This window comes from Passer montanus, unplaced genomic scaffold, assembly GCF_014805655.1.
Source record: "Passer montanus isolate IOZ18808 unplaced genomic scaffold, ASM1480565v1 scaffold58, whole genome shotgun sequence".
NCBI lineage: Eukaryota > Metazoa > Chordata > Aves > Passeriformes > Passeridae > Passer > Passer montanus.
Genome location: NW_024370816.1, coordinates 1293655 through 1320463, shown reverse-complemented (window position 1 = coordinate 1320463; position 26809 = coordinate 1293655). Strand labels below are relative to the sequence as shown.

Below are 26809 nucleotides of genomic sequence, written 5' to 3'. Positions count from 1 at the left end.
GCGGGGCGCGGGAGCCGCGGCACCGCCCGGGCCCGGCCGGGAATGGCACGGCCGCGCTGCCGCCCATGGGAAAGAGAGGCTGCAAGTGCCCCTCTGCCGCCTCGAGCGCCTGCAGATAAGGTGAAACAATGCATTTTGTGTTGACGAGCTGCTAATTGATTGCATTTTATTTGATAGACCGGGGCGAAAAGTAAATTGGGAAAAAAGTTTGTCATCTTTAGCTTATGCTCTAGACAAAGAAACGCTTTAGAGTGAGGGAGGAAAGGGGTGGGGGGATGTGTTGGGGATTTTTCAGCCTGAGGTTGAACTCCAGTACCACTCGTGGCTCTGTTACCAAGTTTTCTTGTCCTCACCACTACAGTGGGATGAATGAGCAAGGACAGGGAGCTGGCCGCAGCTGCTGCGCCCGATGCTTTTGGCATTTGTGACTTATTTCCTTCAGCAGACTTGCACTAGTGCAAATAGGGAAGCATCCATGTCAGCACGATTGCGCTAAAAAAGCTACAGTAGGGAGATAATTAAATATTAATTATATAGATAACTAGGTATTATTGTCACGTATATTTGAGTATAAAATAACTATTAATCATACATTCCAGATTTTGATCCATGCAATAATAAAAGCTGTGGACAAAACCAGCAAAGCAATGGCATTGATATTCTACGGAAAGTGGATATGGAGACTACAAAAAAGTGCAAACTGTCAGACTGGATGAAAACCCAAATGAATAATTCATTTTCAGATGCATTAGGCTGTAGCACAGATGCAACTGAAGAGGAAGAAGATTACTTAGTTGATGATGGAGATGCAAGAATAAGCTGTAAATACAACAATAACTCAGATAATTTGAATGCCTGTAGTTATACAAAAGATATTTCTGGTATTTTAAACTTAGCCTGTTCTGAAGATAACAAAAACATAAAAGCAGCAGCCAATTATGAAACTCCTCTACAGCCTGAAGAATTCTCCAGTTATCACAGAGGCACCAGAGGAACAACTGGAGTTCCAACTGAAATGCCTGGAAGTGAAGCTCCCTTTCAGAAGGAATTACCTGTTGGTAGCTCCAGTACACCAGACAGCAAAGAACAGGTAACTACCTCCAAGATGTCCAAGGTCCTCCTGCGTCATTTTCCTAGGGGAGAGCTACTAAGCACATGCCACTTAATTGAATGTGAGACAATACCAGAGGTGTCCTTTACTGAAAGTATCGATGACACTGGGAGCAAACCTGAGCCTTCAGAACACAGCAAAGGCTCTTTAGTGTTTGAACAATGGGCAACGGGCTCTGAGGAGTATCCCTCAGAACAGCACGAAAAACTAAAGGCTCGTGACAAAAATGGAAACTCATTAAATGGAAATAGATCTGTTTCAAAGAAAGCTATTTTTTCTTCTGGTCAGTGTAGGTGCAGACAAGAATATTCCCAATTGATTAATGAGACTGGAGATACACACACCTTTCAAAACATGAAAGATGAGAGAGCCCTGTTTAAGAGAACAGTTTCACCCTGTAAGCTCCAATACAGCCAAGGACAAGCTCACTATTGCCTTCCTGGCTTCTCTGAAATTGCTTCACAAGTTCAAGTACCAAAAACACCTGACAATATTACCTCAGTTCCTTCAACTGAAAGAGAAAAACCTTTTCCCGTTTTGCAAAGTAAATCAGTAACTGTGAACAACATTTTGGAAAATAATAATTACTTCAATTCTGCTGAAGTAGAGAATCAAGAAGAAAGGAGTATTTCAGAACTGCTGCGACAGCTACAGGTAATTAGGATGCTTGAACAAATTCTTCCTACTGGATAAGAGTAGTTCATTGTAAGAAGATATTCTTATCCCATAAAATGTAACATGACTAGCTCTATAGGCACTCTGTAGGGAGCAGTGAGTACATAATCTGACTCAAAAACTACTTTCACAAATAAAGTTCTGTCGGGCTGTATACTGAACTGTCATTACCAATTAATTAAAGGCCAAGTAGTATTTAATACTCCAGTATTTAACACTGGACCATTGTTTGTGATGATAATGACTTGATCCTATCAAATCATTAGGAAATCCACTATAAAGTGTTATTTCTAGTGTTAAATGTTTAAAATCATTAAAAATACTTCAAATACATTTTTAAGAACAAGGTTCTATTTTTTACTGTGCCCATGTTATGTTTTTTCACATCTAACACTCTTCAGCTACTGAGACTGGTATTTATTGACAAGTCAGTTCTCTCTAAAGGATTTTTTTTGACAGCAATATTTCTTTTACTGTTGTGAATTTATTTTAAAGCTTGTTAGTAATTAGATAACCACTGCTCAATTTCATGCCCTGACATGGAGCTGACTCACTGAACTTTACAGGTTCTTAATAATGCTCCTAGATTTACATCTTAGTAAACTGCTTGAGATACAACAAGTTTTAATAGTTTTCCCTATTATTTCCTGGCTGCAAATGAGATGCTGACACAGCATGCTGACATCCAGAATCATATTGACCATCTGAGATTTAATCCTAAGGTAAATCTCTCAAAATACTTTTTTTTAAGTTATTCTTCTTTACCTCCAAGAGTATGACTATCCCCCTAAAACTATTTTGTCACATTCATATGGTATTTCCCATTTATACAAATCCTCTGTATTTTCAAAACACAGAAAAGTACTTTAAGTATTTATACAGTGAGACACTTGACACATCTGTCAACTCAGAAAATGAAATGGTACTGCTATAATAAACATTTCAATAATATTTTGCACTTTGAGTTAGTTTTTTGTCTAGGTCCATAAGTGTTCTATACATTGTATCTATAATGAAGGTTCTCATTTTAACAGATACTTCCTCAGTCAGACTTTGCAAATGCCAACATTGCCATTTCCTCAGGACACACTGGGACACCACCTGATGTCATCACATTCCGTGCTCCTGTCCCTGTACAACCTACACACGGTGTGCTTAAAGCAAGTAAATAAAGTTACAGTAGCTATGCAAATGACTATTTAATGTAATTTGATTACATTTTTGGGCCGAAATAGCAATTGATCAATATTCCATAGGACTGCAGCCTGGAATAGCAGCATCAGCACTTCCAGCAGCTGGGACAGTAAAAGCAGATTGTTTCAATCCTTCTGATTCACTGCCAGAACTAACACTAGGAGAAAAGATGTCTCAAATACTAAAGGATCAGACAGAGCAACTGACTAAGAAAGTAAGAGATCTGTTTCAATACATACTTTGCACTTTGCTCAAATTCCATACTCTCTTGGCAAATTTGTTTAAATATAACAATTAAGTCTAATATTTTCTCTTGAAGGTGGAAGACTTCTCTGAGCATATGATCCAGGAAACACTCTTTTCACAGGACAAGTATCTGGTAAATGGATTTATGTATTTTGAGCTATCTGAAATGCATTTGAAATGGCTGTAAACTGACAATTTTCTGGCAAGATTCTTGATGTTTACCTGAAATGGATATTTACTCTTCTCAATTCAGACTGAAAGTATGAAATTAGGAAGCAAAAATGAAGGTGTTTAGTAGGTGGACAAATTCTTAAATCTTTTAAGGATTCTGATTTAAAACTATTAATAAAAGGCCTGAAGTTGCCATATAAGTTAGGAATTTTGACATGTAGGGCATCAGTGCAGAAATAACTTTTATTATTTCACTTGGACATAATAAAGCAGCACAGAGTATTAGGGGAATATACAATATGCAGTCCTGTTTCAATTCAGAGAACTACCAAAATTCTTACCAACAGCACTGCAAATAACATCTGGCTTAGATAGCAAGACATAGTGACAGCTACTTATGCTAAGTTATCGTGACATTTTGTATTGAAATATTTCTTATTGATGAAGGCATTAAAGCAACTGAAAAGATACCTTGATGCCTTGGAAAGAAATTATTTAAAAGCTAGAGAAGAGCACCACAACTTACAGCTGCAGAACTACAAGGACAAGCCTATCAACCTCGGAGAGTTTGATCCTGAGAGGTTAGAAGAGAAGTGCTAAGTAGTACATCAGTATATTTTCTTTGACTGTCTTACAGATTTTGCTTCCATTAGAATTTGCTATCCATTAGAGTTTTCCTGAAATGAAAATATTAATGTGGTAAACTGTAAGTTGTTTGGCCAAAATTCACCTTGGGCTTTATATATCCTACTTATAATTGGATACCTATTTGATTAATTCAAATACTTCAAAGGGACTCTGACAACTCCAAACATTTTATTGTTTTATTTTATGGGAAATGCACTGCGATGTCCACTATGGTTATCATGGTGAGAAATAAAAGATCACTTTAGAGAGTTTTAAGTAACTGTGAGTTGTGATTGGATTTAGAAGGGTGGAAGGAGGAATATTCAGACTTGGCATGCTTCTTGAAGACATTCAAGAACAAATGGAAGGCAGCAAAGGCAGCCTGTCATCATTACCAACTTCCTATGAATCTGCCCAGTCTTTGTGTGAGGTAACTGACTTTTATTAACACAGCCATTATTCTGTTTTATTGATGCAAGTCTTGAGAACCTAAGTGTAGTTGTGTGATTGTATGTTCTTCTCTAGTAAGAGCATGATGCTTTTAGATAGCACATTACTTCAAAAGAAAATATTTTAAATGAAATACTAACTTTGTAATATGTAATTAACTGTAACAGAAACCCAAGTATAAAAACAAAACTATACTGAATGTTCTTAGTTCCAGTTTCAAAAGCATTTTTTTCACAGTAAGAAAATATGAGTAGCTAATTTAACTTCTGCAAAGCTGTTTTGGGGAATTAATCACTATCATGTTGTGGGAGGAAAAATTACTTTGTCCAAGATCTTAAGCTGCCAAATTACTAGAAGACCAAACAGTATTGTGCTACAGAAAGTTGAGTTTACTCCTAAGAATGGTAATATTTCCTCCCAGATCATAAATACACATACACACTCCCACCCCCAAAAAAATCTTACCGTCTTCTACAAATCTACAGGTAAGGCTCAACAAATGCTTTCATAACCAATGTTTTAGGTAACTTGGGTTTCAGAGAAAAACGCTAAGAGAGCCTGAGGAGAGGCTGTTTGGTAGGAATCCAAAGTTTTGTTGGTTTGGTTCCTTGCAATGCAAGGCCCACCTACACCTGTGTCTATGCTTTGTTACTTTGTACAGAGCTTGGCAGTTTCAAGTGCTGCTGATCTTCCACAAATAAGAGGTACTGAAAGTCCATCTTTTCACAAGGAGCATGAGGGAGAAAGAAATCAGACAACTGATGTAATCCCACCAGCAAATCAACTTTCTTTAGAGGGCAAGAAGTGCAATCTTTGTCTGCACATGTAAGTGAAAACTTGGAAACAGCTATTGAAGTTTTTATAAAGACATACATAAAATTAATTGCTGAATAAGAAAATTAGGATGACTGAAATCTGAAAAGCAACATGAATATTTCCAGAATAAAAACTATACAGAATTATATAACTGCATATGTAAGACTTCCTCCTAGCCAGGTCTTCCTACCTTTTTCAGTCTGAAAGTATTTCCTGAAGCCAAAACACCACCATCACTTGCACCTAGGAGTTAAATCATACTTCTGTGTAAAACTTATGACAGCCACACAAATTCAGGATGTGAATATCTAGTCACAGTGCCAGTAAAAGATAATTTGCCAATATTTGTGTGGTATTTTTATTTAAACAAGAAAAGGGGAGGGATGCAGATTCTTACATAATTAACAATCCAAACCTTGTGAAAACTCTAAATACCATCTCCACCCTCCTGGGAAGCATTACATAGGTACTAAACATCTCAATGAGATTAGAAAAATAAGTGGTCCCCCCTTAACCAATCTAAGGTTAAAAAAAAAGAATTCAACTAAGTTCCAGTAGAGAAGCAGAGCTTTTGGGAAAAGAATGCATGCAGCATAGAGCACAGTCATATTAACCTAATTCTGTCAAATTATTTTATAGGGTAGGTGCTAATAGTTGTCTAGTAAAACTCACCTAGCTTCCACTTTTTTGTCTGTCATTGAAAGACTGTTAGTTCAATCTTCTGATCATTATGTTTATGAATAGGCAGAAAATTTTCCAAATAAACGTGGTGATCCTGTACACCCCAAGTTAAAAATACACATCAAGTAACTCAAACAAGGAACCTTGTTCTTTTTCTCTCAGAAGGTACATGTCAAACATTCCTCTAATTATCTAAAGGCATTAAATTAAAGCCTTAATAACTGCTCAAAGTTACTGAGACAACAAATCATATTTAACGTATGTTGTATCAAAACACAGTGGTAACAAATGGATGTATCTAAGATTTCATACTACTTTACTATTCCAATACAGGATTATCTTTTAAGCATTTTTAACAGTTGTGGGAAGTCACGGTGCTTTTGTCAGAATGTGTCCTTTAACTAAAGGGTTAATTATTTTTTTAACTGGTTAATTATTAAACTTCTGCTTACCACTTTTTCAGATAGCTGATACAAGTAAAGTTCTTTCTGTGAATAAATATTATTTCTTCTCAATTAAGAAGTAATAATTAGTATAAGATTTGTAAGTCTCATTATAGAAATATTAAGATACAATAAAAATATTCTGTTTTCATGCTCAAAGAAAGGCAAACATCCAGGAAGGAAAAACTGGAACATCTCTACTCTTCATGCAGAGAAAACCAACTGATTTATCAGATACCAACCTGAGTAAGTCATGAGGGCATATAAAGGTCAGAACCATGCTTAAACCTGCTAGGGAATCCTGTGCAGAAATACATTCCTTTTATGTCTCAACATGAAAATTGTAGTTTTAACAGATGTTACTGCTTAGCAGAGCACAAAACACTAAGAATAAAAAGGAAACTAAAAAGAACACCAGGTCAAATTCACTGTGGAACTCTCAATGACAGACCAAGAGGCAACAGACACATTGCAATGCAATTTTCAGCTAGATATAAATGAAAGATTTTTAACTTGGTCGAACATTGAAACAGCTTGCTCTAGGGAGCCTGTGGCACATCCACTCTCAGAGATATTCAGAACTCAACTGGACATGGTTCTAAGCAACTTCCTTTAAGTTGGGCCTGCTTTGAGAGGGGACAGACCTCCAGAAGTCCTGTCCAGCCTGAATTACTCTATAAATCTAATGCAGCTTTTTAGATAAGTTTCCAAATATTGCCACTGCTATTACTTTCAAGAGCTTGACAGTGACATGCACACAATGCTTTGATTTTGCTTTTTCTTCTGATCTGCATTTATTTCATGTTCTAGAAGATGATTCCAAGCTTGACAACTGAGACATTTCATATCAGTACTTCCACTTTCAGTTTTTGGATTCAACTTCATTCTTCTGCTTAAAAACAATTTTACTTTTCCACTGCAGGATATTCTGAAGCTTTTAGTAACTAGAAACTAAAGGAGAACAGCATGAGCTGTCCTACATTCAGTTTTAAGTCTGAATATACAGGTTTTCTTACCTTTTGTCAAATCAGTTGTCCTTGACTTTGTGATATACTTTTAATTTAATATAACACACTGGGATTGTTGTTTGTACTGGTTGGTGCAATAGTTAAAGCAGTGCCACACTAGAGCTGCACAAATTCTCATCCCATTCCTATTTTGCTACACTGTTCCCATAACACTGTGGACAGGGACATGGAGAACATCCTTAAAGAAAAAAAACAACAATTCTTGGTCTGAAAATAAGCACCACCAGAAAATTAGATTCCAAGCTTGCAGACAGGGCTGAAAGCTAATCTTTAACTCAATCCCCACTCTCCTGGGGGTGAAAAGTACTTCCTCAAATTGCAGTAGTATTAATGGCAGCAAAATGCTCTGAAAGTACAGTGCTGAAAGCCAAATAATTACCTCAGTACATCAGCCAAAGCATCTCATATTTCAGACCCTTTTAACTTATTTTTTGAATTTTAGGCAGCAATTCAGAAGATTTCTCAGCCTGTGATTCTTGTGATTCACAAAGCAAGGACCATGTCACTCTAAATTACAAATCATTAAATACAAGATTATGTGGAGAGAGACAAGGTACAGTGATTGCAAAAATATGAGCATCTACAAGGAAACATTGCTTGTAGTTTTGTTTTTCTAAACCATGCATCTCTGTTTCCAGGATTTAGATGCAGATGCCCCAGGGGAAGCAGAGATCAAGTAGAACTCAGGAATTACAAAGAGTCTGTTCAGTCTTGTACCCTGTGTAGAAAAAGAAGCTCTGGTTCATCCTGTAAGTATGATGTGTAGTTAACAAACACAGGCTAGCTTTTTAGGGGCAGAAAGCCATACTGCACATACCAGGCCACATTTAATTTAGTATAAGCAGTCATTAGCACTGTAAATCCAACTTTTACACACCTGGTCAAGTTTAATCTCCATGCACAACAGATTTAACTTTCCCTGCTTCTTTATGAGTGGAATCCCTTTCATATTTCATTTATAGCAGGAATATCTCATTTTGCAGATTCACATGAAAGGACATGAAAATTAGGCATTACTGTGCCAACTTTTATAGTGCCAGCAATTACCTAACGTAGTATAAACAAGTACTAAAGAAAATTCCAGCTCTACCCTCATATTGTGTGACATGCAGCAAAGTCAAGGGGAGCCTAATTTAAAAAAAAATTAAATCATCTGAACATGAACCTTTTCAAGGCACTTAGACTCTCTCTAGCATAAGAAAAAAATTGCTTAAAGAAAAATATAAAATTTCATCAAGAAGAAAGCATAAATTAACTATTTGTCTCTGGCAAGCCTGTGAAACTACAAATCAAAACAGTATTCATTAGGATTATGACACTGATTATTCTACAGTCTTCCACTGCATGCAATTGAATATAAATCTGCATTCCATTTGCTGACTACACTCGAGACCAAACAAAAAGGTAACCTCTCCTCATTTATAAAAAACTTTAAACATATTCAGCAGTGATGGTTACTTGATCTTTAATTTATGCTAAAGAGAAAAAAAAGTTAAAATACACAGACAATTACCTTTTTTTTTTAAACATAGCCTCAACAACTCCAGCTTCTTCACAGAAGAGAATCTCCACTCAAAAGGCTCAAAAACCCAAGCAGCCAGGTGAAGTTGTAACCAGACTTCATGAAAGGTAAGCTGTAATAATAACTATGTAGTACAACAGAAAACCCCATTGCTGAAGATTCAGCATGGAAATAGCACACCAGGTATCATAAGCAGGAGTAATAGTCATCTTTCACAGTTCATGTTGTAGATTAGAATTTCACTCTTTAGTGAAATTAAAATATTTGCTTGAAGAATATTCTTAGATTAGTTCTTCACTCCTAATGTAATGAAGAGTAAAAATGTAACTTCTTTAGCTGACACATTTAGTAATGAAACAAATTCACTTTAAGAGGATGTTCCCATTCAAAGATTCAAAAGCAGGCCTGCATTATTAAAATGCAGCTCTGTTTGCTACCAACTATTTCTTTTTAAGTAATAATCCTTTTTATTGTTGCTAACATTAAATTACACCATGGGACAGAAACAAAACGGATTCCTTACAGTAGCACAGACTAGACTGAAATGTAAACAAGTTTTGTGACAGTATTTTTGCCTTCTTTACTCAATTGCAGTAATTGCCTGGAAGTACAGCAGCTGCACTTGAGAATCAATGGCATAGAACACTATGAGAAAGCTACAACAGCAGCAGAATGCTGCTATTATGAGAAGTTTTCTTACTCTGTATCCTAGAACATTTTTTGTCTAACGCAATGCAGACAGAATACAAACAATGATGGACTATGCTTCACAATTCCATGGAAAATTCTACTCACCGTAAAATTAACTTGCAACCGAGTCCTATCAAGGTTTATGTATGTGATTCATAGTTTAGAAGTTCTTTTTCTTGCTTAAATTGTATTTTATTCTATGTATCTTATCTTTAGGAAATCCTTTGTGGCTGCCAAAACCTGCTGTTCAAGCACATGTGATAAAATTATCCTTTCACATCAATATGTACCCAGTAAGAAATCTGCCCAAAGAAAATCTGCAATCAACATCAGAGACAGAAATGCCAATGATTCCTATGCAAATGTAAGACTTTTGAGTGAAAATTAAAAGCCACACATCTTTCTTGAAAGGATTACCTCCCTACATCATGGCACTGTAGAACATCCCATTCTTAGCAAGCTGATTACTACAATCTAAGCATGTGTAGTGCATTTGAGGGTAAGACAAGAGGGAGCTCAAACCCCAAGCATTTTGGCTTATATGTTACTATATTTCTTCATATAGGGATGTACAGACTTGTTCTGCAACTCAGTCCCTGTAAAAAAGGTGAAATAGACCAAAAAAATAGCACTGGATCTTCTCTCTAGAATTGTGTTTCATATACTGAAAGAGTCTAGCTAGACAAATCACTACCAAAACCTAAAAATAGCACTGGATCTTCTCTCTAGAATTGTGTTTCATATACTGAAAGAAAGCCTAGCTAGACAAATCACTGTCAAAACCTCAAGAAAGCCTTCTCAGTACCAAAAACATTCACCACACTGGAGCTGATACATTAGAAAGGTGTAAATATCCCTCAGTTCAAATGAATACACAAAGAGAAATGATTAACAGATACTTCCAACTTGAATCCTAGAACAGTCTATTACATGACTCAATTTTTACTTCTCAACACGTATTCAGAGTGAAAATCATGGACAAAACCTTAAACATCATCTTTTTTCCAGGACCTGTGTATACATTTGCCTTCACCATTAACAAGGCTCCATTTTATTATTTCCAACAGGTTTTAAGTTCTACTCTGGATCATGCCATAGAGACAGCAAACAGTTTGAAGAAAGCTACAGAGCGAATGGTACAAGCAGTTTCAGAAGACCTAGCTAAAGTTAAAAGAAAGCAGTTTTAATTATCTAGTTCAAATGCTATATTGTTCTGCTGAAGTGTTAGTATCTCTGCAAAAATCAAATGATGAACACCAACATGAAAAAGTCAGCTAGCTAACTTGGTCAGCTGTTCTGTACCTATTGGTACTAAACCAAATCAGAGCACATAGGTATTCCACGTTTATACTCAGTCTTAAAACTATAAAACAAATTAGTAATTCTACTGAAAGTCTTTAGTAGGTTGGCTAATCCCATTATTGTGCACAGATGCCTTAAGGCAACATCATAAAAATTGGCTTAAACGAGCAAAATTAACTGACTTCGATTTCCCCCCACTCCCAAGTATGAGAATAAATCTCAGTCATTACTACATATAATTTCTTCTCACACTTCAACAGCAGCTGCTTAATTACACCAAGAGAAAACAGCCTCTGTACCTGAGACATCTAGAAACAACTATCATGTTAACATACCAAATCATAGTCAACATTTGGAATTATTTTGGTTTTTGAGTGCCCTACATTGAGAGTTGTTTGGTTTTAAAAAACATCCTTGTATGTTGCAATGACTGAATTACACCATTTGTTGTTTATGTATTTGTAGCAATTAAACTGGTTCCTTCAATTTGATGTCCTTAATTTGTCAGATATATCTGGCTTTGACATTTTAGCTGATGCTAAGTAGGTTGGAAAATTTTAAAATACTGTAGAAATTCAGTGAGCCAAGAAAACTCATCTATTATTTTCCTTGTAACATCCATTTAACTGCAGTGATTAAAGGCAAGCAGTTAATAACCTTGTTTTATCAGGGATGCTACTCACTGAAGCCAAAGTGCATAAAGACTGATGAAAACCAAATTAGAAATGCCAGTACATTCCTTAAAAAGGAGAGCCATTTTCAGGCAAACCTGAGCAATTTCATCAGTGGAGGACACAGAAATAATGCAGACTCTGTTCATACAAGCAGTGATTGCTAAACTCAGTGTCATGTGCCACTTGCTCACTAGCCTGAATCATTGGTGTTTTTCAGGGCTTCTTCCACCCTTCACAGCCAACCCTTTTCCTCTTTAGCCTCTTATTGTATATCCTTATAAATTTATTTGCCTCTCATTATATCTGGTTTTGCTTTATTTAGTCTAATGTTCGGAATCTCCCCATTCATTGCAAATGAACTTACTAAATGAAGTAATTCCTGCAGCTTCCTAGATTCAATTAAAAAAAAGATTCATCTCTTTCACAGAAATCTCTCCACATCTCTAGAACAGCTTGTTATAAACCTTTTGTTTATCCTGGATCCCTGCACCTGCTGTCCTGTACCTGACAGCAACTGCCTAAGAAGGATCAGACTGAGTAAGACAATCACGTAGTGAAATTCTCAGAACAGTCTCTGGCAAATTGAAGGCCCAGAATCCTTCCAAATCAGCAGTAACCTTTGTACTTACTAGCCCTACAAATACTTAAACATATAACAATTTAACAATATACCATATAACAATTTAGAGCACATCATTACTGCATGACATCTGGGATGCTAAAGGTCCTTTTGTTCTGATTTGACAGCTGCAGGTTTCACCTGTCACTTCACACCCTGAACAGGAAGGCAGCCCTTCACTCTGAACACTAACAGGATTTCTGAGGCTCCATCAGTTCCAGAGAGTTATAAACTAGAATTCACAAAAACAACACCTATTTCTGCTACATTTTTAAGGTTGTGATGCACATGGCATTTGATGAACCAGTTGATTTAAAAGTGTTGCTTTTGTACTCCTATTGAAAAAAAATTCAGTGTAGCTTCAATTCCAGACTTGTTTAGGTGCATTTGCAAGCTACAGCAACTTATTCTCCTCACACCCCATGTCCTGCAGCATTTTAGAATCATTCTGTCATGTCCTTCCCTTTCATTCCTCTCTGATGTAGGGGGAGAACTTGACTTTTTTCCACCTTCTAATTAACTCTGAATGAACAATTAACTCATCTAACAAAAATGTTCTCCAAGTTTTGGTCAACCTGGGAGCAAAAATAAAGGGAAAAAAAAACAAAAATCACAGAAAAAAAACCACTCATCATTGGGAAAATCTAAACAAAAGGACACAAGCAATCTATTCTTTTTCATTATAACATTTCTCTTGGATTCTACATAAAACAAACTAACATTCCAAGGCACATAAATACAACATCCTGTTGAAAGTTCAGTAATTTTAATTCAGTAATTTTTAAAGAGAAATCTAAACATCACCAGTATTACAGAATTCATACACTTTTATTTTTTTATTCCCTTCAATGCAAATTTAAGTATTTCTTTCTTAGTATATAACAAAATTTTTTAAAAGTAAATTCTTTGAGTGCATCAGGTTTTGTCATTTTGTTTGCTCTGTGCTTTTTTTTTTCCCAAATTACCAATCCCTTTGAAAGACTGAGCTGCTTCCCTTTTTGTCCTGTCCTTTCCCTGTGCCTCCACTTCACTTCCTCAAAGAGACACATGCTTAGTTTTGGAATTTCTGTATCACAGGCAATTCAGCTTCTGAAAAAGACATACTACGTAGACAATCATAAGGAATTTTTAAAAAAGTAATAATCTCTGTATATACTTAAATATAAAGTGTACTTCAGTGCACAGTTGACAGCATTTCTCCAAAGTTACTGTGATTGGAACTGCTCAATAATTGTTATTAACTATCTACCTTACCCAGCACCATCTAAAAATATTAGATTTTTCACAATGGCACATATTTAAAGATTTTTCAGCAAGTTATTTTTACAGAAAACATTACACTTTATGACACTGAACTTGTATTAAACATTTTTACCATAAATCTATATTTACAAGTTTTCTCTAAAAGTCCCTACCCAAGAGCCTAGGCCCTTTATAATTCAGTCATTTAGAAATAAATGCCATTACAGAAAGTTTTCACAGTTCTCAAAGACAATTCCAGTTTATATATAATTACAATAATTTTTAGCATAATTAGTTAGGAACAAACAGGCTCTTTTGAAAAAGCACTTGCAGTGTAATACTAAATAGAACCTAAGAAACACACATGTTCATCTTTTCCATCTTTTCATCTCTCTGCCTTCTACTCCCCCAAAAGCAGCAAATTTAAATTATAACATGACCTCCCATTAGGAAACATGTATTGAAGTGCAGGATTTGGAAAAGTCAGTTCCATTAGAATATGTACATACTATTTGTGTTTTTATAAACATCACCAGATCTATTCATCCTTAAGGCAGACCATATCCTTGGGTTTACTAAGGCTCTTCACATCCTCTAGTAGTTTTCTAGGTGTCAAAATATGAGTAGAACCTACAAAAGAACGTAAGTATGAACAGTATCAGTCAAATTCTGACTTTCAGAATTCCCTCTTTAAAACTTCAGTTACAGTAAGAAACATTGGCATGTACCTGGAAAACTGACAAGTGCAACATTTCAAGTGTTTTCACATAAAGCACCATCATGTAAGTGTCACCATTAGGTAGGCAATGTCCCGCCTCCCACACTCAGACATCCAGATCAGGACTCATACTTTGAGTATGAGTTTCAAGTCTTGCTCTGCCCTGTTTGGAAGACAGGACTGAACCTGGCCAATTGTCCCAGCCTGCAAGAAACCTGCCATTCTGTGAAAGGGTGACTTAATGAGAGACTTTAGCCTAGAATCAATAAAGTATCTGGATTCAAGATTATCACAAACAGTAGTGTTCCACAGACATACCAGTTAGAGAAAACTGGCTTTTACTGACTAACATTTCCTTGAAGTATCTGGATTCAAGATTATCACAAACAGTAGTGTTCCACAGAAATACCAGTTAGAGAAAACTGGCTTTTACTAACATTTCCTCAGAAAAACAAAATTCAAGTCTTGACCAGCAAAGAAAATCCTTATTATTCTTCAGTGCACAACTACCTCTCTTATTCTCACAGAGAGTGATTCTAACCTCTGCCACGATCTTCAGTGCACAACTACCTCTCTTATTCTCACAGAGAGTGATTCTAAATTCTGCCACGAAGAGTCACCCTGCGTTTCTGAAGGCAACAAGTAATGTCACTGTGAATGGGCTACTAGTCCTGGAGCTCTGAATCAGGAACACAGACAAATGTTAATTTTTCAGTAATCCATGTGGAAATTTGGCCTATCACCTCTAACCTCTGCCACGAAGTCACCCTGCGTTTCTGAAGGCAACAAGTAATGTCACTGTGAATGGGCTACTAGTCCTGGAGCTTTGAATCAGGAACACAGACAAATGTTAATTTTTCAGTAATCCATGTGGAAATTCGGCAACTATCACTTTCCCTCAGAAATCAGGATTACAAACAAAACTACAAGAATCATCTCTAAACAAAAAGGAAGATGGTGCGGTGGTGAGTGCCAGATACCCCAGTCAGAGAGTCACCTACACTAAACATGGTATTGTAAACAAGCTTCAGATGAAGAAATAATCTGGTTAAACTACATTCCTGTTGTCCTGGTCTTTCCATTACTACTCAGAACTAGAACCAGCATTAAACCTACCTCAACCACCACCAATGAAACCAGCAAATAAAAAATAAACTAAAACAAAACCAACCACACACAAACACACCTACAATACCCCTGAACATTTTGATGTAATAGACTCTAGATTTCAGCCATCAGCCAGCCCTGCAGATGGACACAGGTCTGTGGTAAGGTTTTGTATCTATGAGCTCTGTTCTTATATATTATATATATATGTACAACTTTTAGCACCTAATTATTTCCTGTAATGCTATTTAAAATTCATTTGAAGCACAGCAGCTGATGGAACAACGCATTTACTACCTCTAAAGTGCTGAGAGATTACTACACCAGCTGCCAATTGCCAAATCTTAAGCAGGGCAGTTTTCAGGACCTAAGCAGTTAATCATTGTGTGGTTTATGCAAAGCTTCCAAGTAGCCATGACAGAAACTAGAAAATATTTCAAAGTCAACTGAACTACACTGAAAAGGGGAGTTGGAGTTTATTTATTTAGTTTTTTTGGGTGGAATATTAATTAAGATTGTTGGGGTTTTTTAATACTTATCTTCCTTCCAAAGTGAATAATTTTGCACTAGTCTGTCAGCTTTCCTCCTTCCAAAAGCAATGAGAGTAGCAACTGCTACTGAAGGTAAAGCATAAGCAGAGGCAAAAATTTGTGAGGAAACTGTAATACAAAGAAATAGAGGTCTCTTGAAATCCTGTTGGGTATACACTGACATGTCTCTGACATAATTCTTCTGTAGAGCATAACTGTTTTGTCCTTAATGTCTTGTGGCAAAAAAATCCCTCTGAACATCAAACACTTGAGATAACCTGCAAAGATGCTTTTAAGTGCACAGTTTTCAGAAATAGACTGGCTACAGTATTAGTGTGGAGACCCAACAGAGGGGATCTAAACAAAACGATTCTTACATTTTCCAGAACCACACGTATTACAGCACACACCCCACTCTTTGGCAAGCTTACCAATAACAACCTCACAGGACTTGTGGGCCTCAGAAACCTCGTAGGCGCTGCGCATCTCCGAGTACGCGAGGCCCCCGAGGACAAACACGATCAGCCTCGCGCTGCTCCTGCGCTCCTCCCTCTGGCTCGCTCTGGGCTTCTGCCGAGCGCTGCACGAGATCCCAGGAGATGGCATTTATACAGATTGCCTAATTAATTTTTGGTTAAAATTATACAACAAGCAGTAGCCATTTCTGTCACTCAGTTCATGGCTTGATTATAATTTCAGCAGAAGTATTTAGATAAATTGATAACTTGTTTTTATTAAATTTTGTAAATTATCACATTACTCTAACGGTTTAGGTATCACCAAGGAAAAATAAACACAAAACAAAAACCTTGTTGCACACACAGCTAACATGCCAAGGACTCCTGCCAAGCAGCTTAACTCTGCATGCTCCCAATTCCAGTGGCATTTTTCATGAGAGGTTCATTTGAAAAAGCTTAGTCTTAGGTTTTTCTATCTCTGAATATGAACAGAATCTCTAAAGAAAACATTTGCTTGTTATCAAATCAGATTCAGATACCTAGGAAAAACAAATGCAGCCTAAAGTGCTTAGAAGTCTAACACACAGGTTAAGTCATCTGCAGTCCTGATCTCCCTGCTAGAGTGCCTTCAAGATTCCCACATCTCACCAGCCTCTAAGACAGAGATCAAGTTCCAGTGTACAGGGACTTGCTCTAGTATTCCCTTGCACTGATCAGCCTAGTGCATATCCAGAAACAGAAGGATATACCACCAACACTTTCATTAGAAGTGGATGTAGAAAAACCATTTTCCTAAGGCTGTGTATCTCTGCTTTTTGGTTTTTTTTTATTTAGAAAGAAACAAATTCCAATTCAAGTGTGTCTTCCACATTTAGGATGTTTAATGTTTCCCTCCCTGAATTCCAGCATCTGATAAGTGCAGCGAGCATTCCTGAGCAAGGAACTCAGTTAACATTCCTGTGATAGAAACATTCTTGGTAGTCTTGATTGATTTGTCTCCCCTTTTAAATAACACTATAAAAAGTGATAAAGCTCTCCAATTGGCATGTATTGGTCATGAGGTTCAAGAGCTAGTGGAATTAAAAAGAGAAAGAAGGAACAGTATAGGTGAGCTAAAAAAAAAATTGAAAATTCACCTCTAAGTGATAATCATTAAATATGCAATTACACATTTCACATTCATTAACAGAGAATTCATTCCAAGACCTCCAACTGTCCTGGACTTGCCTAAACCACTCCCTGGAAACAGGGGTCAAATGCTTAACAGGCCCATATTTCCTAATGAGAGAGACTATAGAAGATGAATTTCATTTCCTGAGGTAATTAACCCCAATAACGTCACCACCACTAACAGAGCAGAGATAACTTCCAGAAGTAATACATTCTTTTTACCTAAGTCACAGTACTGAACATTTATTCCTGAAACTACTGCACACTAATAAGCTCAATGGCTTAAACTTCTCATTCTGGGAATATGAAATGTTATTTCTAATCTTGAAGCAAAAGGGAGATACTACAAATAAAAAAGCTATACATTACTAATTATTAAAATAACAACCAAGCTGAGTATGTTTTAGATTAAATAAAAATATAGGCTTGGCACATTAACATTTCCTTACATGTGTTATTTCACAGTTCAGTTAGCACACTTCTCTAGGACTTTACAAAGTGAGTGACTGAAACACAGATCTGGGTAACCTATGTTTCAGGAAGTTAAACCATTTACCTTACTGCTCCTGACCCATTCCAGGTGGGAGGACAGCGGGAACAATAAGGCCAGTCTTTTGAATCTAATTTGTTTTCTATAGCATCCTGAAGTGCAAAACAAAGACACACTTTAAAAAGGCATACAGACCTTAACTCCACCAAGTTTCAGCTTTCAGAAAGAATATCTAACTGACATTTCATGCCAACACCTGCAGCCCAATAAATAATTGCAAGTAGCATCTCATGAATAACTCTCCTATGTAACAAAATGCTAGACCACATAATGCTAAAATGTATTGTGTTTTGTGTATGACAAGGAATTGTGAGTACACATGCTTTTTTTATAAACATATACTGATTTAACTGTTCAGATTTCACTAGCAGCTTTTCATCTAATAAAACCTAATGTATTTAATTTCCATATGGTAAGGTATGAGAGAAGTCATAGTCCCCTAAAAATATAAATGAACATGAGAAAGCCATCAAGAATCTAGGAATGACAGCACTGGGTCAGACTACCACTCCAGTACCCTGTGTGACATCAGTCACTGACTGATGCTTAGGGACAGGTTTAAGAACAATGAAATTACAGTTCTGGCAAGCAACACCTTCCAGGCTCTACCACACTACAGTTTAGATGGGAATTGCAGTTTAAAGACCCTTTGGAGTACAAACCAAGAAGACACAGATCTCTAAATTATATCAAACACTGCCAATCCCAGGACAAGCTGTTCTAAAAGACTTCTTGCTTTCACTTTTATTTGCTTCACCTTTAAAATGACCTCTAATAACAAGTATTACTAACAGCAGTCTAATGTTCTATATTAGAAACAGACTAGAAGTGATCACTTTGCCCACCAGATGTATTTAACAAAATTAACTCAAAATACTGCAGAATGCAAAAGATGGGCTACAATCACTCACTCGAGTAAATTTCTGCACTGCACCCATGAATTAATTAGTTGGTGAAATTTACCTCCATAACATCTTTGATAACAGGAGTCCACCTAGAAAGCTGAAAGGTTTCTTCTTTAGAACGGTCCCTTCTTACGTATTTATGCTGCTGAGCAACAAACTGAAAAGATTTTCAAAATATGGTTGTATTATTTACTGTTTGGATTTTTGAAACTTATTATTAGCAGTCAGTAGCAGAAGGAGGGGGGAATAAGTATGAGATTTTAAAGAAATAAAAATTATAAGGAGCAATAATTAATACCTCTAGAATTCAGAATACATTAGAAATACTAACTTCAGAGAGAAGGAACTGAGTAAGTTGACAGATTCCAAAATCAACTAGCTCAAGCTACCACCAGATAATTGCAGAAGGAACATTATGGGTATCTTACTTTAAACAGATAACATGAATAATTTTCAAAGGATTTACCACTTAAATACATTACAAAAAAAAAATTCCTAGCAATTATCTGCTTCCAAACCTAGACCTGGATAATATTGCTAAGAGTTTCTGAAAGAGCTGTAGGTCCTTGGAGAGTAGGAAATCACAAAATAAATAAATACATTCTTACTGAAGAGATAACAGGAACATCAAGGTATTTCCAATTCCTTATCATATCACTATCACTTTCTATGTGTACATTCTGGATCAGCTTGTCCAAGTTCTCCTGGGTAGTTCCTTCAATATATGGAAAAGAGACAACAATTACAAGTGACTGTAAGACCAGTTTTGTCTCACACATTCTGGGCTATTATTTAGCCCAGAACTTTTTTTTGTTTGTTCTGTGTGACCAGTCTATATAATACTATATTTTAGATAAAATTTTGTTTAATGGTCCATTCTTGAGACCAAAACCTAATACTGTTACAGATTCCACAGACCAACATTTTGCCAATTTGCCTCTTCTCTACAACAAACTTTTCCCCACTGACTTAATTTTCAGGTTGCCACAGATATGGAACTCCCCCTTTAACAGCTTCAATACCATGTGAAAATAGGAGAACAAACTATTGCACACATGCAAGAATAAGAATGATATTAAAACATTGTATGAATCTACACTTGAATTACATCTCTTAACTCCCTGCCAGTAGTATCTTTGCTACTAATCTGAGAGAAAATAGGGAGGATGGACAGGATTTCTTTCAAACCCACCTATCAACTCCAGTGCAGAGACTTAAGGTTAACTAAAACCACTGTATTATCCTAAAACTTGAGTTCAAGCTCATAGCATTCAGGAAAAAACATGGGGCAACTTGTCATACCATTTGTGCTAAAGATATACAGGAGAATAGCTCTGATTTTGTCATAGCTGTCGTGACTTTTGTTGAGCAGAACTGGAAGGAGGACCCTCATAGAGTCTTTTACTTTTTGACCTTCTGCATCAGTTCCAAGAGCCAAGTCCTAAATTAATAAAAAATAAAAACAGACACCATGGTTAAAACCATCGAAGTAATTTAGATCAATGTTGTTCTGTGTCTTTTGAAAGGCATTTTTATGAAACCCCAGGTTTCAGGAAACAATCAACACGCATCAATTTAAACTCAGTATGACAAATCTGACAGTTATTTCAATAGTTACAGCATTATAATAACACTACATAACAAACAAACATTTAAAAGTGTGGTATCTAGAATTCTTAAAAATGTAAATTATAGTCACACTGTAATGCCTCACCCTAAAAGGTGCTTTTCCTAGACATTTGAAATGCAACCTCATAGGAATTTTGAGCCCTGAAAACAAAGGTGATCCTTATACAAATTAGCCAGATTTTAAGACCAAAAAAACCTCCAAAACTTAGGAACACCTCCTTGTCAGGAGACTAAGAGCCTTGTATATTACACTTAGTTTTAATACTACCACCTCAAAAACTGATCACAAAATAAAGGCAAGAGACATAGTTTAGTCAGTTAAAACAAGCTTCTATTCCTGCAAACAAAAGAAGTGGTACTTGCAATACTTGCAAAGCTGCTCTTTGGTTTGTGGCTTTTTTAAACATACCTGTTCAGTTTTACAGAGCCTTTCTATGTTAGATTTGAACTTGCTCATGCAATCTTCTGCTATGTTAAGATGAACAACTTGCTAGAAGACAAAGAACAAAAAAAAAAACCACAGGCTGTCATAGCTTGAATTTTTTCCTAGCATATCCATAATTTTTATTGGTTACAAAAGTCAATCCTTCAGTACCATCACACATTTTCTGTGTTTTCCCCTTCACTTAGAGTCTGATTCCCCATAATACTTTGTAAAACACCAAACTGTTATGTTATCTTCAATTCTCAAAGCACACAAATTATTTCACTCTTTTACATGGTAAAATGAAACACATGGAAGCACATTTTCTTCTACAAATTTTACAGTAGGTGAAAACATTAATTTGGAGAACAGCTACATAGCACAGTGCAGGAAAATGACAGACTAAAACTACTTTTCAACAAAACAAAGTGCACAGAATTATTTACTGTGAAGTTGTGATTACAAAGGACCCCTTACCCTACTAATCTCTTTACGATAGAGTGGCATCTTCTTCATTAACTGGGACAGAGCAGATATGGATAACTGGAAAGAAATGACACAAGTTGAAAACCTGTTCTCCCAATAAATGATTTGCTTATTTCCCTTCCTGTTGCAGCTTGCTTCCCCCACAACCCCTGAAAATTCCAGTTGAGAAAAGTCTTAATTTCTCTAGTAGATCCAGGAGTTACATGGATCTGATCAGCTGAAAACAACTAAATTACCAGGAAAAACAACATCTCAACTTAACTTACTTTTCCTTCTGTTGCTTTTGTTTTCGATGAAGAGTCTTTCAAAAGTTTTGGTAATTCCCTGAAGAAAAGAGGAAAATAATGAAAGGCAACAGCACATGAGTGCTTAAATCTTTTCCTAAAATCTTAAAATAACTGTGCAACAAGAATTTCGGAATGAAAGTAAAAGCCTGAAATACAGGTCTATCTTCAGAGAAAAGAGTGATTTTTTACAAAGGAATTATTAAACACAGCAATGTTTTCATAATACCATTTGATGCAGCAGCTTGGTAGCACTGTATGCAAAATAATCCCTTCAGATTTAAAATATTTGAAAATACTTGCCAGGAAATTACTTGATTTCCATTTACCTCAACAACTGCAACCAGCATTAGAATAAATGCATTCCTGGGTACATACTGCATTTTTGAAGCACAATTTCTTCCTGGCATTGATTATTTAACTGAATCCAATATGTCTTGCAATTCATGTACATTACTGCCTGTGTTCCCACTGAACAGCTCTAACACCCTCCCTCTCAAAGAAACCAACAGCTGGCTTTGTTATTTATGCACATACTCTATCACATCTGCAATATGCTTGTGCCGCATCTTCACCCACAGGTCATCATCTTCCTCCAAAATTGCCTCCTTTTCCTTCCCACCAGAGCCTTCTGTTTTGTACCTTCCAAAAGAAAATTCAGACAATTATTTGGGGTTTGGGTTTCCCCCAATGCTCATCACTTACTACAGTACTATTTGTAACAGTTTAATCAATATAAATTGCAACAACATTAATAGACAAAGATTTTAATTTATAAGCCAAGCCAGTGCCCGAGAAAATATAATTTACAGGATTTCACAGACTACATATTTTAACACAGACACAGTAGATGAATTTTAGAAAGATTCTTTAGGGCAAGAGCTTCTGGACATTCTTTTAAACCAACAGTAACTAGAGTTTTAAACACACATTTACATGCACCACAATTTCTCTTGAGTTTTGGTTTCAAATTCAAACTGCACAAATACACACTGCTATTGCCAAGTGCAGCTTTCTCTGTGAACTACAAGACTTTATAAATAAAGGAAAATGAAGTTGCATTCACCAACAAAAGGCTAAGCAGGACAAAGTACTTCACATATAAAAGAAACTGTTGCACAGCATTACAGAGCAGCTATTATGTGACTATAAACAGCAACAAACCTAAAACAAGATCACAATCATGCCACATAATATTTTCACATTTACAGAAACTCACACAGTGCAGACTGCCAGAAAGCAAAAGAACGAAAAAAATTACAAGATTAATGATGAAAGTCAGATGGTGACCTATAAAACATTCTGCTACATTTTCATACCCAGCAATCAAACCCAGACTCAGAGTCTTAGAGCCTACACTTCCTCTTAAAACCTTCATTCAGGGCTTCTGACTGAAGATACACATTCCTCTTTGCTTGGCTAAACAATGAGGCCATCAGGTCTCTTTTGCTGTAGTGGGTCATCAGCAAAGTCCTACCAAAACCATTGTTATCAGAACAATCAGATAGTAAAGCACATAACTTATGCAAATTAACATTACACTACTCCAAACAGTGCTTATAAACTGAACATGACCGATTTAAATGTGTATTTACAATAAAACATGTAAATTTTAACAACTACACAAGTTAAATTACTGGAGCTATAAAAGCTGATACCTGAGAAATAACCCAGGTTTTTTCAGTATTCAGTTAGTAGTATTGCTTGTCTTGTTATGCCAAAAAAATTTAGAATATGAAAGAAAATCTAGAGAATCTCAATGTGCACTCCTAAGGCTGTACTTCAAGAGTAGTACGAGACTCTTAGGTCTTAAAAAATGTGATTTGTTGGACTCAAAACTTAGCAAAAATGCCAATTAGATCCCACCTCATCTCAATTAAGGGAGGAAGTCAAGAAAATTACAAAGTCATAAATCCAAGAGGAAAGACTAACAATAAGTGAAGCAACCATTATGCAATATAAGCAGCTAATATTGCCATGGTGCAATTGAGCTAAACAATTTCAGGGATTTTATAATCAAGAATAAACTAGTTAGTTGGGTTTTTTTAAGTACTTGCTTGTAAGTATCATTTTCAATGGGTAGCAGATCATATGCCATTGCCTGGAAGGTGAGCTCATGGAGTACAGTTGATACTGGGTCAAAACCACGATCAATTATTATTAGTTGGGAGTGGGTTTTAGCCTAGAAAGCCATCAAACAAACACAAAGTTAAGACATACAGGAGAAAGTTAATGCAGGTTAAATCTATTTGCATTAAGTCACAGCACTGCAGACTTTTTTAGAAAAATAACTGAAGAACATTGCACTACAGTCCAAGTGTTTGTTTGAACATTTGAATTATAGACCATGGTTTTAAATACTAAGTTTAAGGAAATGCTCTTAGCCCACTGCAATACACTCAGAAATATGAATTTTATTAGTCTAGTGAAAAGAAAAAGTAAAAAAAAAACCAAACAAAACCCCAAAAACACTGCCCAGAGATTTAATAGATAACTTCATTGTTTGTATTGCAGATCAGATAGTGCTGCAATACAGGAAAACACCTCCAAACATTCAACTAAAAGTTTCATTTTGGGGTTTAGTGAAGTGGCAGAAGCAGCAGGCATATTTATTTCTGTAGCAAAGTGCAAAGTCAAAATCAGAATGGTTTACCCCACGGCTTTGTGTTTAAGCAGCTGCCCTAATCAGGCCTTATTTGTAGTGACAGATCAAAACCATTATTTATGTGAACAGCTGTATCTTTGTGGACAATAAATCCCTTCTGGGGAAATATTTCAATTCTGAAGTAAGCCTCTTCTACACGTGGCCTTATGAAAGGTGATATTAAAACAACATTTATCCACTGGTCTTCAGGTTTGTAGCATCCCCCTACATTATCAGAGGGCTAATATTTCAAATAAAATCAGTCTGATCACACAAATAAAGCTTTACTCCAACGGTAGTACCACTACATTGCTTTCATCCACAAAAACAACTAAATGGCAACTAGTTGCCTTTATTATTAAATAATATCTATAATTGTACAACTTAATTGTTGAAGAATATTTCAAGGATTTTTTCCCCAGATATACAAAAAATGTTAAAAAATAAATAAAACATTTTAGTTCACTGTCTACCTTTATTTGGCTTCTCTCATCTGTTTTGTAGTAGTTTTCAAGACTTTTTTCAACAAGCTGGGCAAGTTTGCTGGCTCTATCAGATGGCCCACTGGGAAAAAAGGAAGCATGAAAAAATAACTTGCACTTCTTCATCAGAACACTAAAACACTACCTTTAAAACAGAAAACTCCCTAGATTGATCCTCTGCTTTCATGGGTTTGTGAACTCCATTCTATGTATTTCCAATATGTTTTCACTTTTACATTATGATTTCACTCTTTGAATGCTTCAGATATTTGCCACGGCAGAAACAGCTTCAGCCAAAAGACTGGCATTAGCTGGAACATGGCCCAGCACCTCAAGTTTCACTCAGAGGTAGGAAACAAAAAAGAAAAGAAAAAAAAAAGAACAGGAAAAAAACAGTCAAGCAACTGTTTGTTACCTTTGCAGAGAATAAGACACCACTTCACATTACACCACAGAATGCAGCCCTTGAATACAATTTCAGAAGCCTACTTTGACTTCAAAGATAGTAAATCCCTTTCAAAGTTCAAAAGAGGCATTCTTCTCAATATCTCTACTACAAGAAACCCTGATCCCATGCGCCACAGCAATTTCTGAATTCCTTGATGCCAAGCAGAGCTGCAAATGGCTGAACAGCAGCAGTTCTGTTACAGGATTATGCATGTGGCACACAAGAATGCAGCAAATCAGTGTCACCCTACTGACCAGACATGAAACAAACCATTCAGAACAAGACAGGGTACAGCAAATACTGTCACATGCATGTACACAGAAAAACACTGCTCTACCTACACTTCACAAATTCCTGTCATTCCACATTTCAGACTTGTGGATTAAAAACAACTAATCCACAACCACAAGGGGAAAAAATTAAAAATCAAACTATGTTGCAGCCTTGAGCTATGACCAAATAATGTGGCAGGTCCTAGAAGTGAAAGCAGTTACTACAAAACACTAATTTTGCCCCACCTTTTATATCGCACTCCTGGATTCTCATCTAGCGTGGCACATAAGGTGACAATTTGTTCAGCCATGACTTGCAGTACAGCATCTTTATCCTTTGTCCTTTCCAGAGTGGGACTGTAGCAGCGGTAGAATGCATCTGGGATGTTGAGAGTAAATACCTACAAAAAGCACAAGCAAGAAAAAAAGGGCCTAACTTGCAGATTGCCAAAACACCTGGTAAAAAGTTTGCCAACAATTTAAAACTGCAAGAAAGTGTCACACACAGGACACTTAAGGAAGAAAAAACAAACAAACCCACACTTCATTCCTCTACCCACGCTGAGGTCATGTTCTTGTTCTCAGACCTTTTCCCTATTACTCTCTATGTAAATTACTCTATTTTTCAAATTATGGAAGGAAGGACAGATGGAAGGAAGGAGCTAAACACCTGTCAGTGCCTTGTACAGAGCCATACAATGCAGTATCAGCATGATCATAGAAGGTATCAAGGTTAAATTGGTTTAAAATACAAATTTACATATTTTATCTGCTTTTAATATGAAGAATTTACCTTAAATAGCTGAAATTCTTTAAATGCATTAAATCTTGATTAAAGCAGCTTAGTAGTACAGAGATGAAAGGCTTTTTCAACAGTCTGGTAAATGGAATGCAAACATAAGTACAATCCCATTGTGGGGAAATGGATTTCCTCTAGCTTCAGGTGGACTCTGTAACTACAGAGCCAAATAAGAATGTCCATCCAGATAAAGGTGTTTGCTTCACTCGAGCAGATAATCATCTGCACTTTGCCCAGAGCTCAGCCTGATTATTTACTCCTAGCATCCCAGGAAGCAGGCAGACCAGTTAACATTGGTCCTCTGCTAAGGATTCAAAAGGTTCTCACAACCCCAGATATTGAGAATACAAAACTCCAGTAAAAACAAGAAGAGTGCTGCCCAGCCTTAGTGGTGCTTATTTTCAACTACAGA

At 36.3% G+C, this 26809-nt stretch overlaps 2 protein-coding genes across 6 annotated transcripts in view; one reads left to right on the top strand and one right to left on the bottom strand.

The window, feature by feature from the left end:
- Positions 1-26809, bottom strand: part of STXBP3 (syntaxin binding protein 3) — a 45384-nt gene that overhangs the window by 10040 nt on the left and 8535 nt on the right. For 2 of the 5 annotated variants that reach the window (XM_039726309.1, XM_039726313.1), the window contains exons 7-19: positions 25845-25999; positions 24870-24960; positions 23810-23934; positions 22290-22394; positions 21735-21792; positions 21460-21525; positions 20968-21048; positions 20232-20370; positions 19538-19644; positions 18988-19086; positions 18031-18116; positions 16278-16426; positions 12923-14121 (exon numbers count right to left, since the gene is read on the bottom strand). In XM_039726309.1, the coding sequence (XP_039582243.1) occupies positions 14030-14121; positions 16278-16426; positions 18031-18116; positions 18988-19086; positions 19538-19644; positions 20232-20370; positions 20968-21048; positions 21460-21525; positions 21735-21792; positions 22290-22394; positions 23810-23934; positions 24870-24960; positions 25845-25999 (1353 nt within the window). In that variant the 3' untranslated portion in view covers positions 12923-14029. Of the gene's footprint in view, positions 1-9001; positions 9898-12922; positions 14122-16277; positions 16427-18030; positions 18117-18987; positions 19087-19537; positions 19645-20231; positions 20371-20967; positions 21049-21459; positions 21526-21734; positions 21793-22289; positions 22395-23809; positions 23935-24869; positions 24961-25844; positions 26000-26809 lie in introns of those variants that run through there. The other 3 variants (XM_039726310.1, XM_039726311.1, XM_039726312.1) reach the window with 3 other exon arrangements.
- On the top strand, positions 39-12784 carry AKNAD1 (AKNA domain containing 1). Its single transcript, XM_039726323.1, has 14 exons — positions 39-120; positions 600-1765; positions 2821-2950; positions 3043-3194; positions 3300-3359; positions 3845-3978; positions 4328-4454; positions 5136-5299; positions 6575-6660; positions 7885-7995; positions 8081-8191; positions 8990-9071; positions 9871-10018; positions 10722-12784. The coding sequence occupies exons 2-14, from the start codon at positions 677-679 to the stop codon at positions 10839-10841; spliced, it is 2514 nt and encodes an 837-aa protein (XP_039582257.1). The 5' UTR covers positions 39-120; positions 600-676; the 3' UTR covers positions 10842-12784.